Below are 18,275 nucleotides of genomic sequence, written 5' to 3'. Positions count from 1 at the left end.
TCTGTGTGTCTCTTTCCACCCACAGTAATCATCTATTAAGGAGATCTGGATTTACATCAGTTCTCTTCTATGATTTGGAACTGCAGGTTAAATAAGATTGCAGAGCTCACTGGGGATTGATGGTAATCATATTGACACTTGCAGAGGGGAGTTTATATCATCTTTCCTGCTTGCCTGTGTGCCTGCCTGGGTGATATTTGTTGTGCTTGGTGCTACAACTGCAGTCTTTTAGTACCATGAATCCTGCCTTGGCTTTTGATGCTCTACAGATCCACCCTTCCTCATAGCAATCAAGTGACAGGCAATGGTTTTGACTTCGGGGATCGTACATGTCTCACTGTTCCAAGATTAGTTTTTTTGGCCTCTCCTGGGAATTCTTTAGCTTACTTTCATTTGGCTGTATGCTGGAAAGGAAGATTGCACACTTTGGCAATAGCTCACTGTTGATATAGTTATAACCATTAAATCTTAACCTGAAAGCGGAAACAAACAATACAAACATACAAAAAAAACAAAAAAAACAACACAGCTCTCTAATTGAGGTGTCTGCAAAAGAAAACCCCTTTGCAAGGAAATCAAAGCCTGGGAGAAGCTAGGAAAATAATCCTTTTCTATGGTTAAATTGGTACCCTTGCTCTGGAGAACTGATCACAACCTCTTAGTATGCAACAACAAGGATTTCTTCGTTCTCAGGGTGTCTAAGCTGCTGGATTGCTTTTCGCCCAAATCAATGTGGTTTCTTTGGAACATTTTCAGCAAAGGAACGCATATGCTGCAGTGTCTTTGTGGCAAGAGTCTTAAGAAAAACAAGAATCCAAGTGGTAAGCTATATTAAAAGACATTGCATGATTTCTGCTTTTTAAAATAGCTGCCCTATCGCATTCTGATTAGTAGCACTGGCTCTGTAATCAGATTAAGCAATAAGATTATCTTCTAAAAAAAATAAAATAAAAGGCCAATGCAGTTTTCATGTACCTTTTTTTTTGCCTACATTTTTAAACTTGTTTAGCTCTGGAGGAGGAATTGTGATTCAGGTTTTTGGCATCAGTGTTCATTTCCTAGAGGAGTGGCAACTTTGTGCGTTTCCTTTTTTTTTATTCCTGAAAATGTATTTAGTAAATATTGCCAATGCAGGTAGCTGGCACCTTTTTGGTGGAAGGCTGCAGTTGGCTAGCACACATCAGCTATGGCACTGACATCCTGCAATAGTTTCTGATTAGCTTGCAAATATTCCAAACACGAACCACCTCTCCAAAGTAGAAAAAAAAAATCCAAACAGTGTCAGGTTGTTACTCATTTGTGCCTCTTCATAATACCCTGAGAGCATGGCAGTGCCATCCAGAGGAGCACAGTGACTAAGTGAACATATTGTGGAAATGTGTTTTGTTGCCTGCTATTTGGTGTTTCATTTACAGAGTGTGTGTGATTTCCATGCAGCATTGGTAGAGCTGCTATGTGATGCAGTGAAAGCAGCCTGTACAGGGTTAATGTTTGCAGTACACTGTGTAGGCTTTCTCCTGTTGGGGATTAATAGAATTTCCCAGTCCTGTTTGTGTTTTAAGGACACATTTTTGCCAGGCTTAAAAGGTAACGGAGACAATAAAATACGGAAGACAAAAGCAACAGCAGGTCGATTTTTTCCCAGAGACTTGCTTTAGAAAGGAAACTGAGCTATGTGTCTCCGGTATTGTTTCCTCTATCCCCATGGCCTGTGTTGCTGTTGCAATGTGTGCTGATAGCAGGTTACATGATTACAATGAAATGTTTTCTGATGCATTCCCCTGGTCCTGCATGACCTGCCTTTCCTTTTGGCTTTCAGTCCCATTAAGAGCAATGAATCCCCTGGTTTGCCTCTGACGTTGGCACTGCAGTGTAGTAGATCATACCTTTCTTTGCTATTGTGACATCCCAACATCAACAAACAGCAGAACCTGTAGGGTCACATTTTGCCTTTTTAGCCCTTGGATGCCCAAAATCTTCTAGTATGTGTTTCTGTCTGCCAGTTCCTGCTCCAGTGCCCATTATTTAAGGGCAGTTACAATGAGGCAGAGCTTTGCAGGGCTGGATTCTCTAAGAACATGTATATGTGTGTGTTGTCGTATCGTTCTGCAGCAAAGAGTACTTCTTAGAATACCAAAGAGGTAGAATTAACTCAGCTGACTGGGTAAAATTGCTCATTGACTGCTTGCAGGTCTTATCGGTTCTTTATTTGTTAACCACTCTGGAAGGTACCAGTTAGCAGAGGCTCTCAATTACTGCAGTGAGCTGGAAGAGGTTAGGTCCGTGCCTTACCTTGACTCCATTGAGAAACATAAAATGTAGACTCGGGTAGTATTCAGGGCTCACTGTGATGCTTGCTTATGGGGGAACATTTTCTGAGACATGGTGAATCCTAACCTAACATTTCTCTGTATTGCAGCATATGTATTTTTTTTTTACATTTCTTGCAATGGATACAGGCCCTGCATCCCCATCTGATGACAGCACATGAACTTTATAGATATTACATCATTTAACTACCCATATCAGACTTTATACAGGTACAGAAGACATTTTTTCCCGCTTTTGGAGTAGGTAAATATAAAGCATACACATTTTTTGGGGGTCCAGGGCTTTGCAGTAACTTCCTACACACAATTAGTAAATGGCCTTAATGTCTTTGAATTTAAAAGGCTTGGTGTGCATGCCAACTTGTAGCAGTGTAGCCAATATTGAATTGTGTTCTGGGCTGGGAGTATACAAAACTCTGAAACTGCTTATCAGTACCTCTCACAAATCTTTTCATATGAGTACATGTAAAAATAGAGTGCATGACAAAACTGTGGAGGACGGGGCTCTGTAGTGTGCATTGGGCCCTTTGTCATACTACACAACAAGGCACGAAACAGCTGAACCTGAGGCGGTGTAAAGGGCTTTATTCCCAAGCTACAGATTCTGAAAAGAATTTCATCAATTACCTTTGAGTCCAATGCAATCAATGTAACCCTTAATGCACAAATAAAGCATTCCGGTGAGAGATCTATTCTGTGGAGAGCTTTCTGAGCAGTCCATTTGGTAGTAGATGTTACGTGGCTCAGTGGAAAGTATAATTCATCAAACTTGCCTTTGTTAGCATTCACTGGTAGCGCTATATACCCCATTAGAAATAATTGGATTAACAGTAGCTGTATTATTTATTGACCGAGAAAATGCTATTAATCTGATCGCTTTCCTTGAAATGGTCATCTTTTCTGTTTAAGTTTAAGTGGTCTTGAGAGGGTATTTATGCAGAATATTCAGGTCAGGTGTTTGCCTGATTTACTTGTTAGGCCAGCTTTCTTTGAACTTACCATCCACTAGCGGTGTATTGCAAACAAATGGCTACAAAAACAAATCCACAGACCAAATACAGTGGTTCTTTTGATCTTATTAGACATCTAACAATCATCCAAGGATGCTGTTTTGTATGTAAATCCCTTGATAATGATGTAACTCTATTCATTTTAATTTTGTTGTTTACCTTTTGGTATTTTGTTATCCCTAGAAAAGTAATAGTGATCAAAGTTCTTTAGATCTGTTTCCCTTGTAAACCATATCAAATGTTCTGCTAAGGACTGTCTCCCCGGTAGTCTCCTGTTTGTGTTATTTAGAAATTTCCATTGTATGAACGCTTTGCTTTCTTCTTTGCTTCTGCTACTTGTTACTGACAGAAGTTGTCTATATAAGCTGGTTTTATATCAAGCATAAAAAATAATTGCATTAATAAAATCGTTACTGTGTTTTTTTGGGTCAGTGTTTACTATTTTTTAGGTATTATGTGTACAGAAAGGGTAACAAGGAACTTTATGCATAAATTATGACCTCAGGACTAGTGATAACTGGGAGCTTGGTGCGAACCCAGTTTGCAGGAGTTTGGTAAAGCCGCACAAAGCTGTTCCTGAACCCACCCTCCCCCCCCCCAGTTATTTGCAGCAGGGGCATTCCCTGCCTCTCTGTGATGTGGTGTGGGGTGAGAAATGCCCCTGCCACAACAGATTGGGCTGGGAGGGGTGTGTTAGTCACAGTTTTGCACGAACACCGGCGAACTGGGTTCATACCACCCCGCACATCACAGCTCAGGATGTCAATTTTTATGTCCCATATTCTTGTCTTACCTTACTTTTATAGCTGCAAGGGTCTTCTATTTGCACGGTTCTAAACCGTTTTCAACTAATAGACTTGCCCACCTTATTTGAGGCTGTAAATGAACAAAATGACTATTAAGTTTTTGCTTGCTTTGGCATCTTCCCACCCCCAGCTAGCTGCATGGGAAGTGAAGAAGCAGCATTACAGTGATGACCTTATCCCTTTGCTCTCCCCTCCTGTAAGCACATTCCCACTGTTAGGGCAAAAGCACTGTCAATGCAACAGCTCACACGGCTGGCCTTGCATCTATAAGAATCCTTTTGTGCAGAGGAATATCAGAAGCTAATATGAAACAGATTCTCGTTACTTATTTTAGATGTATATAAAGTACATTTTGCAAAACTGGATTAAAGTTGGTTTTACTTGCTACTTCACATTGGCAAGGGAAACCACTTATTCATCCCTGTAACCTAAAAGACAATTAACAGGCTTATTCACAAAAGGGTGAAGAGTTTGGAGAAGGCAGGAGAAGTAAACAATCTAGGCCAAAATAGCTGACTTGGAAAACTTTTCCAGTTCAGTTATATTGTCCTAGATTGTTCACTTCTCCTGCCTTCTCCAACCTCTTCTCCGTTTTGTGAATAGCCCTGTAAGTGTGATTTGTCTGAGGAGGGAAGCTGACTGCTCATGCAGGAGAAGATAACTTCTTGTCTGTAATGGGGTCATGCATATGTGCTATTGATTTTGCTTAAAACCAATAAAGGTGGCCACACAAGATTGCTGATTATTTCATTTACATTAAGGAAATCCGTATGAAGTACCTTTCAAGCAATTAAAAAAAAAAAATCCAGGAAAAATTAATATTATAATGTATGGAAGAAAAACATTTCTTTTTTTCCATGCATGTGTGTCCTTATAGGGACTTTTAATATTTCTATTGCGCCCTGTAGAAAATCTTTGAATGCAGGGAGAGGAACTGAATACACATAGACTTCCATTATCAATAGTCTCCTGAGCATTGTTATTATACTTTACTGTTGGTTTACTGTTTAAAACCAACTTTATTGTTCTTATTTGCATTAATTGCATTATTATTGTTGCCCCTGTGATTTTGATACACATAAATTGTGGTGCTAAATAGTCCCCCAACTTTATAAAGGTCTTGCATACAAGTCATAAATATGTAACAAAGCACATATAATTGCGTTGGTCATTCACAGTTCCTCTATTGTAGTGTTTGTTGGTTAATGTTTATACGTGGAAAATGAATTTAGTGTGCTTCTCGAATAACATACGATGTTTGATCAACTCCTATGAAAACATAACATAAATGGGTTAAATAATAGTTTAATTGGGTTAAATCACCACAGGACTGCTGAAAACTTACCAATACATGTTCCGGTATATTGGGTATAGGTAGGCTTTAATTTTTTGTGAATGTGAAAGGATACTTCTTTAGGTAAACTTGTGCATTTTTTTTCTGCACTGGTTTTCCGTCAATCCTTATCATATAATATAAAAATAGACAGTATACAATAATAGAACGCCCATAGCTGTGTATTCTCTGGCATCACCAATGTTTTTTCGGCGTTAGCGGCATATGGAATAAATAGTGGATAAACACATTTGTTAGTCATGTCATTAATCACTTTTTGTGTTCTCATGTGATTTAATATCCCATGAGCTCTGCCGCACAACATATGGACATGTTACTGATTTTTATGTATGCAAATTGCAATAAATTCTGCCAGAGTATTTATTTAACAACAAAAACACCTGTATACACCATATTAACACTATGAACACTAGCATGCTAAGTTTAGTTTTTCAGCAATAATGGCTGAAGCATGGCTGCTATGGTTACAGAGCTAATGTTTCAACATGTGGAGTATTTTTTTATAGTCTTGGGTTTATTATAACCAAACTAAATTGGTGTATTTAAACCTTGAACTGGGAATTAAAGGGGGCTTAGAAGCTGATATATTTTAGGGCCTGTTCACACATACTGCAGTGAACTGTGTTTTACTGCACCGGTTTAACGCAGGTCACCACAATGACACATAGAAAACAGTCTTCTATGTGACCCATTCACACTACAACGCTGGAGTGATGGACAATGTGCTAAAATACAAACATGCTGCATTTTATCACAGGGCACTGGATGCCACCATGCTGCCGTGCATGGACCTGAATGGAGTGGGCACATTGTACACTCCATGCAAGGTTAAAAAAAAATGTGAACAATGATGGCTCCATTTTAGGGAACAGGCTAGTGTGAGCATGCCCTGCATAACAAGTGAAGTAGGTTTTGTTCACACCTAACTGCTGGGGTAAATTGCACATGTGTTATCAAAAATAAATGGGATGGCAAAGTAATTGGATTTGCACCTTTTTTTTTAGCAGTGCAGTGTAATTTGTGGTGCACCTCCATCGGCAAAGTATGTTAGGGTAGCATTCAGAAGTAACATGCAGTGCCATGCATTGCGGCAAGGCGCATGGAAACACACACGTTGCCACAATGTAATAATTATTTATTATTTCTCAATGAGTACTCCAACCCCTTGCTCCCCCCCCCCCCCCCACACACACATACAATGTTTCCCATCTGGCCGGAGCTGTCTATGATCAGGCTGGTCTTGGGGAGACTGAGCAAATGCTTTTATCCTGCCAGCAGCAAACTGATTACCTTGTTCTCCCATCATGCTTTCCTCAGGAAGACTTTAGGAGCTACTCCTAATATACAATACTACAGTTGTATATTCTGAATTGATTCATGCAGATTTAGTTACCGACAGATCTACTTTACACATGCTATATAACTATTATTACAAAGGTGCGGGTGTGCTTGAAAGATGGTGCAGCTTATTTTTTAATAAATTCATTCCATGAAGCATTTATATAGAAAACACAGAGGGTGGTATCCGGCCACAAGAGTCCATGTCCTCACCTCCCCTTTTTGGTATCAGGCACTGTCTACTTCACATTGATTGCATTTATGTTGGATGATCAAAGAAAGGATAAGGAGCATTAGTAAAACCGTTCAATTGAACTGCCTTGGGTGGGTTCTGGTTTTGCAGACAAAGCCTTGAAAAGTGTAAAAAAATAATAATTTGTTCTTTCATTTAGAACAGATGATAAACCTTTACTTTTGTTTATCAAACACCAGTGTTTACATCTAATCCCACTGTTAATAATGAGTTCACACGGGCAGCAGCCTCCACCACCCTCCATGGTGGATCACTTTTTTCAGAGAGCAGTAGCGTCTGTCCGGCGTTCAGCAGGTGGATACTGCTGCCTCCTGAATGCAGTTTTTTAAAATTACAATCCTGATGGGGATGCTCCATTGCATTACCGCACTGCAACCATGTAACCATGCGGTTGTGGCCCCATTTGTTATAATGATTGATTTTAAGCAGCAGCACCGCCTGCTAAATGCGACATGCTGTATATTTTTTTTGCTTAGGCACAAAGTATTATGGCCTTGACAATGTATACAGCACTGTTCATCTACAGTGCTGACATTACGGCAGGCTACCAGTGGGGGTCATAAAACCAGGTGGCCTTGCCACCCGTGTAAACAAGGCCCTATACTCTCATGTGGAGGGCTTCTCTTATCAAGACTGAGCCAGCCATTTTTGGTGTTGTCTAATATAATGGCAGTGCTTGTCAATGACATGTCTGACATTGTACAGATTATTCCTCTGACTTGGCACTGCTTTTCCCATTTGCCTAGCAAAGTTTTGCATTGCTGACGTCATGCACAATACTCATATGGGAAAGGTAATGCAGTGATGATATATTAGCCTGGTCGGGCCTGCAGGCAGAGTGTTGAAGGAAACTTGTGCTGAGAGAAATATGAAGGTTTTCACTGCTTCTGAAATTCTAGTAAAATCCACTGTGGATTTAAGGATTGCCTGTACTCAACACTGTGTAACTTTAAAATTTGTAGTTCAACTTAATTGCAATAGCTGTAGGCTCATCGTGGCTTACTCGCAAGCCTAGCTGAAAAACTACTACAGGAGTGATCAGCGGCAACTTGCCTATGATTTGGGACACCCCTTACATTGAGTGCACCCCCAGCATCACTCCCTCTTTTAAGAATTGCACATACACAGTGCTCATTCTAGTTATGTTAGGGTTGCACTCAATGTACGGGGCATCCCAAATTGCATTTTATTGTTGAACCAACCCTTAAAAGTGTATACTGTGGCCAGGCTATGGACATTCAAATATTCCCAACAAGCAGTATATGAGCTTTTGAACTTGTCGTCCCTGACCTCTCTGGCTTTCTAGACACTGTAGGGAAATTAATACTTGCACTCTCCTCTTTCTTTTCCTTTTTCTACTACTTGTTCCTGTGCACCGTTCTGTGTTTACATTAGAAGCTAGAAGGCTGGCAAGCTAACATGTCACTGCTCACAGAGTCCGGGTTCATCAGAACCCATAGGTTCTGATGAAGGGGGCGTGCCCCAGAATCGCGTAAACCTGTTGTTAACATTGGGACAGAGGACGCTGGTGATTTTCTTCTCTCCAGACTCTACCTGCCAGAGGTTCCGACTTCTCATCCTATTCTACTGGTTTTTATTCAACTGAATTGTTGTAAGTACAGCCTTAAAGCTGCGTGCTTTTACCATTAAATTACTCTTTTACACTCTGGAGGCGCTTTCTTTTGTTCCTTGTCTCCTAGATTGGTAGTCAATTTGACCTGTGGGAGCTGCCTCTTTCGTGTCTGCTGTATTGAACTGCGGGGTACCCTGCAATTTAAGGTGCCGGTATTTTTTTGTTACTTGAGAAAATTATCAATACTTGTACTCCGGTCTGGAAAAAATGGCATTGGTGCATCCCTAGTATTGACTAATAACATTTGGAATAATAAAGTATATGTTTTGTATGGTGTAATATTCTAACATACACATGCTTTACAGAGGCTGTAAGATTTAATATAGTTTGGTTCCCTGCAGATTTTATTGGTAAGGCCACATTATATAGCCTAATTGTACTAACCCTATAGCCAATTCAAGCAAAGAGTATGATGGTGGAGCAGCGTTGGGGGTCATCTCCTGAGCAATGAAAATTACTTGCAGACATTTTCCAATTTCAAAAAGCATTAGTGCCTTTACTGCACAAAAACTTCATTCAGTTTTTGCCCAAATCAGGGAGAACAGTCTAGGCGGGATCCAGTAATCTTTGATTTTGCCAGTGATGTGCAGGTCTGTCCCTGTCCGTTCTCCGTGTCAGACCTGTAAATCTGTGGGAAGCCTGAACATAAACTAGGAATACATTACATTGCTTTTACTGTTAAATGGGCATTTTGAAATTGGCATAAACTGCATACTATTATACATTAATAAAGCTGATGACTTTCCATATTTATAGGCAAAAATAGAAGAATTAAAGGGACATTGTCACCATAGAAGAATGTGAGTTGCCAATGCTCTCCTGTTTTTCAAGGGTTGTACTGCAGGGCGTTATTTTTATTCTTTGATTTACTCCTTAGTGAGTCACTGACCCAAAACAAATCGTGAAGTAACAGGGAACCATAAACTTGCATATTTGTTCCAGGTCAAATTACTGAAGCAAGGATAAGGATGACCACTCCATTCCATCACCTATTGTAAAAGCGAATAGGTGATGGAGTGTTCCATATTTAACCCTGAAAGGTTCCCTTTAAACCTGTGCCTAGCAGTGATGGTTCTACCTATTACGTAAGTGGAGAATGGGTTGGCTCAGAAGTAATGTTTTGAGTATACATGGGCTCTTGGAGATGTCCTAGTGATTTATGTTTCAGTGTTAACTCAGAGTGACACCTCCAACATATCACCTTTTAGGTGCATTTATGTAGGCTGAACATTACTGCTAAAGAGAGAGTGCAAAAACTGATTGCCTGGGGAACATTCATAACATTGCATGGATGATCCTATATGTCAACTACTTATTAAAAGGAGCTGAAATATAAAGTAATGAATAGGTAATATAAGAAATACTGATTCTGCAGTGTACTATTCAAGAGAAATAGTATGGTTATGTAATCAGGGAAATACAATGTGCTTCACTATGACTTCTGACACTGCTTTTGTGATTTCGATTCCTTAGATTGAATTTGTATTTCTATTTATCTGCTGGTACATGGTTTGTGCCTTGCTCAGAGGGACCTCTGAGATCTAGACATGCTGATCACTGAAATAATGACTAATACAAAACTTCTGAATTATCACATTTTGCTGGTAGATGTGCAGGAATCTTTAGCTCTGTATGACCAGTTCAGTTGTTTAATTTTTTTTCTACTCTGGTTATATATGTATTTGTTCCATGTTGTTTTAGGTTCTTAAAGCATGTCTAAACCTAAAAGCAAAAAATATAATATATTGGAGCTTAACAGTTCTTAAATGTGGTGGCTACAGTAGTTTTCTTTTTAAGGGTTTTTTACTTTATTATTTTTTCTTTATTTATAAAAAGTTTGTTTTCAGGTTTAGATACACTTTAAGGTATAGTGTTCTCATGTTCTCACTCACCCACATTGACTACTGATTATTTTCCTGTGCTTTTGTTTGTGATTTGTGAGTGGGCAGATGACGAGCCTGACCTATCACATCACACCACAGAGACCTGCCTCCCTTCTTACCGGGCAGAGTTGCTAACAGTCTTTTCACATTCTTACAAACTTGGGCAGGCTATAATTCATACTATGCTACATAGTCCACAATCCAAACCTGTTGAAGGCAGTAATTGGGGAAGATCACCTTTTGTCCAGGTGATCTTTGAGATACTCTTAGGGCTTGTTCACACCGAATGCGGTGCGATCCAGAGCGGGAGCTGCTGGAACGCACCACGATCCCTCACAAAACTTCCCCCTGCGTTCTGGGGCGGGAGGGGGCGTGGCAGTGCACTTAATTCAAGCTTGCTAGCTTGCTCTATTTTTTGCGTTTGCAGTGGAACGGAACGCAGGCAAAGTTTTGCCACTCGTCCGATCGCACTGCGCCGGGGGCATGGAACCAGTGACATTGAATTCAATGCACCGCCACGCCCGCCCCCGCAGGGGGCAGTTTTGTGAGGGAAAGCAAAACAGATGACAAATGCACTCATCAATTCGTCACCAGCTTAACAGTAAGGTGCACACGGAATGGGCTTTAAACAGTAAAATAGCAAAAAGTTTTCCTGGCACACTCACAAGCTAGCATGTAAAAAAACTTGTCTCCCACTAAGGTTAAAAACAGAGGTTTGGATACACGTCTTCTGCAGAAAATGTGAAAGCCTCACAGCCGCGCCAAGGCACCTCTTGTAGTGCGGTCCTAACTCTAAACTATCAGAGCCTCCATCTTGGAGCACATGGGGCAGAAGCTAAAATTGGGTGCAGGTTTGTCAGGAGGAAGCCCAACCCCCTTAAAGGCACAGAGACGCACAAGAGATCCCGCACATCCCAATGGCAGCTGAGACCCCCCATGCATCACTGCACCAAAACAGTCAAGCAAAACAGATGACAAACGCACTCAGTTTTGTGAGGGATCGCGGTCTGTTCCAGCAGCTACCGCTCTGGAACGCACCGCATTCGGTGTGAACAAGCCCTTAGGAGTCCATCCTGCTCCAATGAGCCTAGGGTTTCTTGGAATCTATGATTTATAGATTTCACCTGTAGATCCCTGCTGATGGAATGTAATTCCCTGCAGAGGCTACAAAATACAGTGGTTGTTTAATGCAACAAATTTATTTATGTAGTTGAAGTTCATTTTGCAAAGCTTCGTAAAGCAGTATTAAAGGGGTTCTAAACCCTCCGTTTTTTTTGCCTATATCTACTGCTAGCAAGCAGTAGATATAGGCAAGAAGTTTTTAAAAAAAACAAAAAACGCTTTAACTAGGTTTAAACTTACCTCGTTATCGCTGCGCGCTCCCGCGCCGAGTACCAGGAACTGCTCGTACGGCCGCAAAGGATCTTGGGGCAGGCGCATGCGCAGTTCCAATTCTCGGCCGGGAGAAGGTAAGTACAAGGTAAATCACAAGGGACAGAGCAGTCTCCATCACCTGCCCATCTACTAGCTTGGATAGTGGAGAAGGGAGGAAGGAGGTGGGCAAAAGGGGTAGCAGGACAGTGTCTTGCCCAGCCATGCCTTTTGTGTTTGTGAAGACACACACAGCTTATTAGCACTTAGACTAATCCGAAACTCAAAGCCTGCCAGCTGTCACAGTGCTTCCTCCAGCTGTCTCCTCCCCCACTGGAGCATGCTATGTCGCTCTGCATCCTCCCGTTCAATACAGAGTGGGGGAATTTATCAAAACTGGAGCAGACAAAACCTGGAGCAGTTGTGCATGTCAACTAATCAGCTTCTCTTTTCTCTTTTTTCTTTTCATTTTCAAATCTTAACTGAACAAACTGAAAATAGAAGCTGATCCAGTTTCTGTCCATTCCAGTTTTGATAAATGCCCTCCAGTGCATTGAACATGATGACTCAAGGTTTCCTAGACCTCTGCAGCGGAGGGGGAGTGAGACCGGAAGGTCCAGTCTAAGATAGAAGCTGATCCAGTTTCTGTCCATTCCAGTTTTAATAAATGCCCTCCAGTGCATTGAACATGATGACTCAAGGTTTCCTACACCGCTGCAGCGGAGGGGGAGTGAGACTGGAAGGTCCGGTCTAAGATCCGGCTGTCTCAGAGGATTGGGTGAGATAACTTTATTTTTCTCCCTAGACCAGAGCTAGCAGTTAACTCTTGCAGTGTATGGGTAGCCCAACTGCAAGGGTTAACACAAGTTTTGCCCGGAGTTCTTCTTAAAATATTTTGGTTAAACTTTTTCATATACAGATTTGGAAATGCTCCCTCTAGTTTAGTTCTCATTTGTACATAAGATTCCCTTCATCAGAATCAGAAGTAGCATTCATATTCTTGGCTTTGTGTACTTCTCTCACCCAGCTCAGCCTTTTGCTGCTTCTCTTTCTCTTTTCATATGAACACATAACAGTCCTGACTTCGACCCATCAGAACACTACACTGTGCCTAAAAAGCAAGATCATATTTTTGTATGTGGCATTTTGTTTTTTTAAATATGTGACCAAATTTGATATGTGTGTTCAATTGAAAAAAAAACCCTGTGTGGGCAAAAAAAGTTCCCCACCCAGCACTAGGTATGCTGGGTGATAACCTCAATTCTGGCTCTGTTTATATGACTGTGATTTGCAGCAGGCTGATGACATCATTCTCTAAGTATGCCCCTTTCATTTTGACCTTGAGAAACTTTGCCTAGACAGAGTCACTTAACTGGAAATGAAAAACTGCTTTTTAATTATGAAAGCTACAATTTAATTTTGTAAAGTAACTGATATGTCTAACTTAATGTCTGTTGTGATAAACTTATTTCATCTTCAAAGGTCTGTCGTTTTCAGTGGGGACAGATTTGCCTGACAAAGAGGTGCAGTGAAGCACAGTCACTGCAATATTACTAAGGAAGAAGCACAACTGGCAAATGTGATGAGCAAAAATTGCTGCATAATAAATTTAAAAACTATCCACAGAAACGAGCATTACCGCTCCTGATTGAAAATACAAATAGATGTGTCCATGCACTTTATGCTGACAATCAAGTCTTTGCTGCAGACCACAACGTCATCTGCCTACAGACTACCTGACTGCTATTTGTTTGACATAGGATTCCAGATATGGTTCCTTGCCCAGGCGGATTGTCGACACCAGTATTCCGCTTTGACTTATAGTTCCTGGCAGTGCTCTACATCATTGCCCTCTCAAAGACCGTTCAAAGTTCTACTATACTACTGTATGTTGCAGCTTTCTGCCCAACTCTCTTCATAAGAGGTGGACAGTAAGCTACTTTTTTAGCTGAAAAAATATTGCAAACTTTAATAAAAAGGTGCAATCTAGCTATATAACACTTTTAAGAGTAAGGGTTCAATAGTCGTTTAAGGTGCAAAACACATTCTTGATTAAATACATATTTACACATTTATACAAAATACATTGGTGACATGGCCTTTACTGGGCATACTTGCAGGACTAACATTCAGATATGACCAGGAAGTCATCCGCTCGTGCTCCACTGTACCCCTCCTTTTGGCAGACAGCAACCCGCTGATGCCTCTGTAATGATCATGAGACCTGTCATCAGACTCCTCATGGAATCGTCACTTTGCTTAGCAAGGTAACATATTGGGTGCTGGTGTACTCGCTTATTATTAAAGTTAAATGTTTATTATAACCTTTCTCAGCCGGGGTGCTGTGGCACCCATGAGTGCCTTCTAGCTACCTCAGGGGTGCCTCAAATTTTTTGCCAGCACCATGGAAACTAATAGGTAGATCTCCTCCATTCAGGCCTACTCTGCCTACCACCTTCTGCCATGCTGCCAGAGCTGTGGTTCCTGATATGAAGGGATGTGAAGGGAAGGCTTCTGATATGAAAAGGGGCTCCTAATGTAAAGGAGGGCTCTGATGTGAAAGGTGGAATGATGATGTGAAAGAGGGTAGGTCTGGTGTGAAGGGGGCTCCTGACTGAAAGGGAAACTCTCATGTGAAGAACACTTTTTTCTAAATGTGTTTTTGTGTGGGGTATCGCCTTAAAATAGTATGGGTTATGGAGGGGACACAACTGAAATTGAAGACTGGGGTGCCTCAAGATTTTACATACTTTTAAAGGATGCCATGATTGAAATGACCCTGGTTCAGTACAATTGAAATGCCCTACTAAATAAATATATGCTTCAAATAGCCTATGTATTATTAATACTGTGGAAACCTACAAAACAAAATGATAAAATCTGCTCCAGCATCTAAAAGACTGAAAACCAAACAGTTTTTGGATAAACAAGTGTTATGTTTACTCTCTTTTATATACAGTTAGAGAGCCTGAGTGGTCTGGTAGCATGTGTTTTCTGTGGTAATGCAGTGCAGTGCCGGCTTTCACAAAGACGCTTTGTCTTACTTTTGTAGCTAAAAATGAAAGAGCTGCAGGATATCTAGATGCAGGCCAGCCGTTTTCTTGTATACCTGCTGAACTTTAAATAATAGGAGATCAAAGACCTAGAATAGTAGTTCTCCTTCAGGTCCTCCTCTGCTGATTAACAGCATCATTGGGCGGATGCAATAACCAGCCGGCTATTGCAAATTGAAATAGCCAACAGCAGCCTAGGTATTTATTCTCCTGCTGTCTGATTTTTTTGGGTTTTCTTCTTTTTTTTTTTTTTTTACTCCTGACGAAGGACAGCAGCCCCCTTATCAGAATAAAAAAATAAAAACCAGACAGCAGGGGATCCCTGAAAGATTTACCTTTCCGGGATAAAATGTTTCTCTCCTGGGTGTTAGGGAGCCGCTATCTTATAGCAGGAGACTCCTGGAACGTCCGGGAGAGTTGAAATGTCTAATACTTTGTGATGTGCTCCTTAAAGCAAGATGGGACAAATCCCAGGAGCCAGGTAGCCACTGCTCCTTAAAAATTGCAGCTGATGAGTAGCTTTTGAGGTTTTCTCTAGTGAATGTCAATGGTGCTGGTTCCTGAATTGGATAGACTGAGATTAAGAGGGGTTGAATTCTGGTCCCTGCATCTGTTTAAACGTATCTTCCCTTTGCACCCCATCTGCTGTATTCAAGCACGTAAGTGAAGTGATATACCTTTTACTTCTTGGTAAGTATATGACTCACTCCTCCTGGCGGAACAATGGTGCTTTGCAGTTGGCTGCTCAGGCATCTATTGCTGGCAAATGGGGATGGGGGGTGGGGGACAGGGGATCCCCAGCCCTTTGTAAGCTCCACGTTGTGACTTAAAACTTACACAAGGTTTCTCTTCGCCCCTGAGGGCCAATAAGATGGTAGAGATGGTGGGAGGGTGCAGAAAAGCTTTAGACATTAACTAGCCAGTAATTGCATTTTTTAGTCCCAGCATATGGGGCTCCTGAGAAGTATGTATGACGCAGTACAACCGCATCGCACTGTGTGAGCCCATAGAACTTAATGAAAAGAAACCGTGGAATGCGGCTCAATTGGCACTGTATGGGCACGCTCACAGCAGCAGCCATACGGTTGAGCACCTCTGTTGGTATGAACAAGCCCTAAACCTGGACTCCAGATAAGACACACATTAATGCAGCTCTCTATAAATTAATAAATTATTAAGTGTATTTTTAAATCCAAACAGTGGAAGTACCTGAATTTAACTTGGTATCTTCCTCTTGCAATGCTTTATACCACAGCATCCAAACTGGGAAGGGGAGGGTCATGAGTGGGAGCCAATCAGGTGTAGTAGATGCAAATTTGCAACAAACATGCTGTCAGGAGGACAAAGCAGAGTGAGCAGAGGGATGACCTCATCCGTCTGCTGCTGCCCTTTCACTGTCCAGTTAGCAGGGCTGGGGTTGGAGGATGGATGCCACCTCAACTGTAAGATGTATCTTCCATCTTAGATGTGCTGTCTATGAGGGATGTGTAAATCTCAGGGCTGGATGGAGAGGAATGTTAATCCTTTTGCAAGTAGAACAGTTCCCTTAGATGTATTTCATTTGTGTGTTTCGTTGTTTACCTGAAGTTAAGCTTTAGGTAATGATTCTATAGAAAATTATTGTGTATATTTTATTACTCAAAAGACTGAATTGCAGCCCAGTATACCTTTTTTTAATGTTTTTTTGGATCCTAAAATATTAACCAAGTGTATGCAATGTTTTGCAGTGGAAAGGGTTAGAGGACATCTTTGGGCAAAAGTTGATATCCTGAATTTAAATTGTAAATTGCTTAAGGTAACTCTGGGAAATTCATGGAATTCCTTTTAAGAATAAAGTTTTAAGTTCATTGTTTGTTTTCAGCTGCACCAGAATGATGCACCAAATACATATAGTGCATATTATTAACATTATTCTTGTCTTACACATTGGTCTCAGAACATCATATCTAGATGAATGAAGTCTGAAATGGAATACTTCTGCTCTACTTTGGTGTCAGATTATGATTAAGTATGTACATAATAAGCCGCCTCAGATGGGTGTTATTACAACAGCAATGGTGACCTAGTGAGGAACTAGGCCACTATATGAATGCTGTTTATATGTTTCCTCATTCAGCGGAATGCATGGATTGGAATATCCTTTTTACATGAATAAAATGGATACCATACATCCAGTGATAGACACCAGCCTTATAATGTTGACGACCCATAGTTAATTAAATTAGGCTATTGCATTACCTGCCATAGCATACACATGCTAGTATTGATGCTGCTGCATCATCCCTTCTAATAGCAGCTGGAAATAAAAAGTGACAACTGAAATATAGGTTATAACTATTTCTTTTAAAACTGCCAATGTTTACAGGCTTTTGTCGACTTTTTAAGCTTTCCCAAGTTTATGGGAATGCAAAATTTGCTTAAAGCAGGTCAACTGCAGATCAAATGCAACTGTTGATAAATTCTGAATGATCTCAGAATGATCTCAAACTGATGCCATTGACACAAGCTCAAAGCCAATCAACACAGGCCTTTAGGCTAGGTTCAGATATTGGCGATCCCAGGATGCATGTCCCGGGACCGCACAATCGTGCACGATGGCACACAGCGACTGCCACACAGCCCCATTGATTTTAATGGGGTTATATCTGTGCCGCAATTGCGATACGCACCACGCATTTTTTTTGAACCATGAACATGTGTGATTGCACGGGCAGTATCGCGGCAGGACACCACGAGATCTGACTGGCACGACTGGAGTGCCATGGTAAAATAATGGCAATGCCAGTGCGATTCTGTGACCGTGTGGCCATCCGCGCGGTTTTGTGCACGATTGCCACGCAGTCATGGATCGCCCTAGTGTGAACCTAGCCTTAGTCCATTAAAAAAAGAATCCCCCCACTCTAGATAGGCAGAGCCAGCTGTCACTCACGCAGCTAGGTGGATCTCAACAGTATTGTTGGGATCTGTCCCGGCTGCGGAGCTCTCAGTATATCGCAGGCATTAGCCAGCGATATACTGAGCTTTGGGTGACGGGAGGAGGTTAGTATATGTCGTCCCGTGACCCTAAAGAGAACTATGGGGAAAAACACTTACACCATAGTTCTCTGTTAAGCTTTAAAAATGAAAGATAGAAGCTGATTGGTTACCATGCAGATTTTGTCTGCTCCAGTTTTGATAAATTCCCTTCTGTATCTGTTATAAACCCTTTAAATATTATTTTTGCACAGCTCAGGAGACTGTTACG

The 18,275-nt window shown here is 41.1% G+C and overlaps 1 protein-coding gene across 2 annotated transcripts in view; it reads left to right on the top strand.

The window, feature by feature from the left end:
* Positions 1-546: 546 nt before the first annotated feature.
* The window catches only part of FGF14 (fibroblast growth factor 14), a 481,187-nt gene continuing 463,458 nt past the window's right edge, over positions 547-18,275 (top strand). The window contains exon 1 of one of the 2 annotated variants that reach the window (XM_018566500.1): positions 547-821. In XM_018566500.1, coding sequence (XP_018422002.1) covers positions 614-821 — 208 coding nt within the window. In that variant the 5' untranslated portion in view covers positions 547-613. The remainder of the gene's footprint in view (positions 822-18,275) is intronic. The other variant, XM_018566498.1, reaches the window with a different exon arrangement.

Source organism: Nanorana parkeri, unplaced genomic scaffold (genome assembly GCF_000935625.1).
Source record: "Nanorana parkeri isolate BGI_ZX_2015 unplaced genomic scaffold, ASM93562v1 scaffold953, whole genome shotgun sequence".
NCBI lineage: Eukaryota > Metazoa > Chordata > Amphibia > Anura > Dicroglossidae > Nanorana > Nanorana parkeri.
This window is presented reverse-complemented; position numbering and strand designations above follow the sequence as displayed.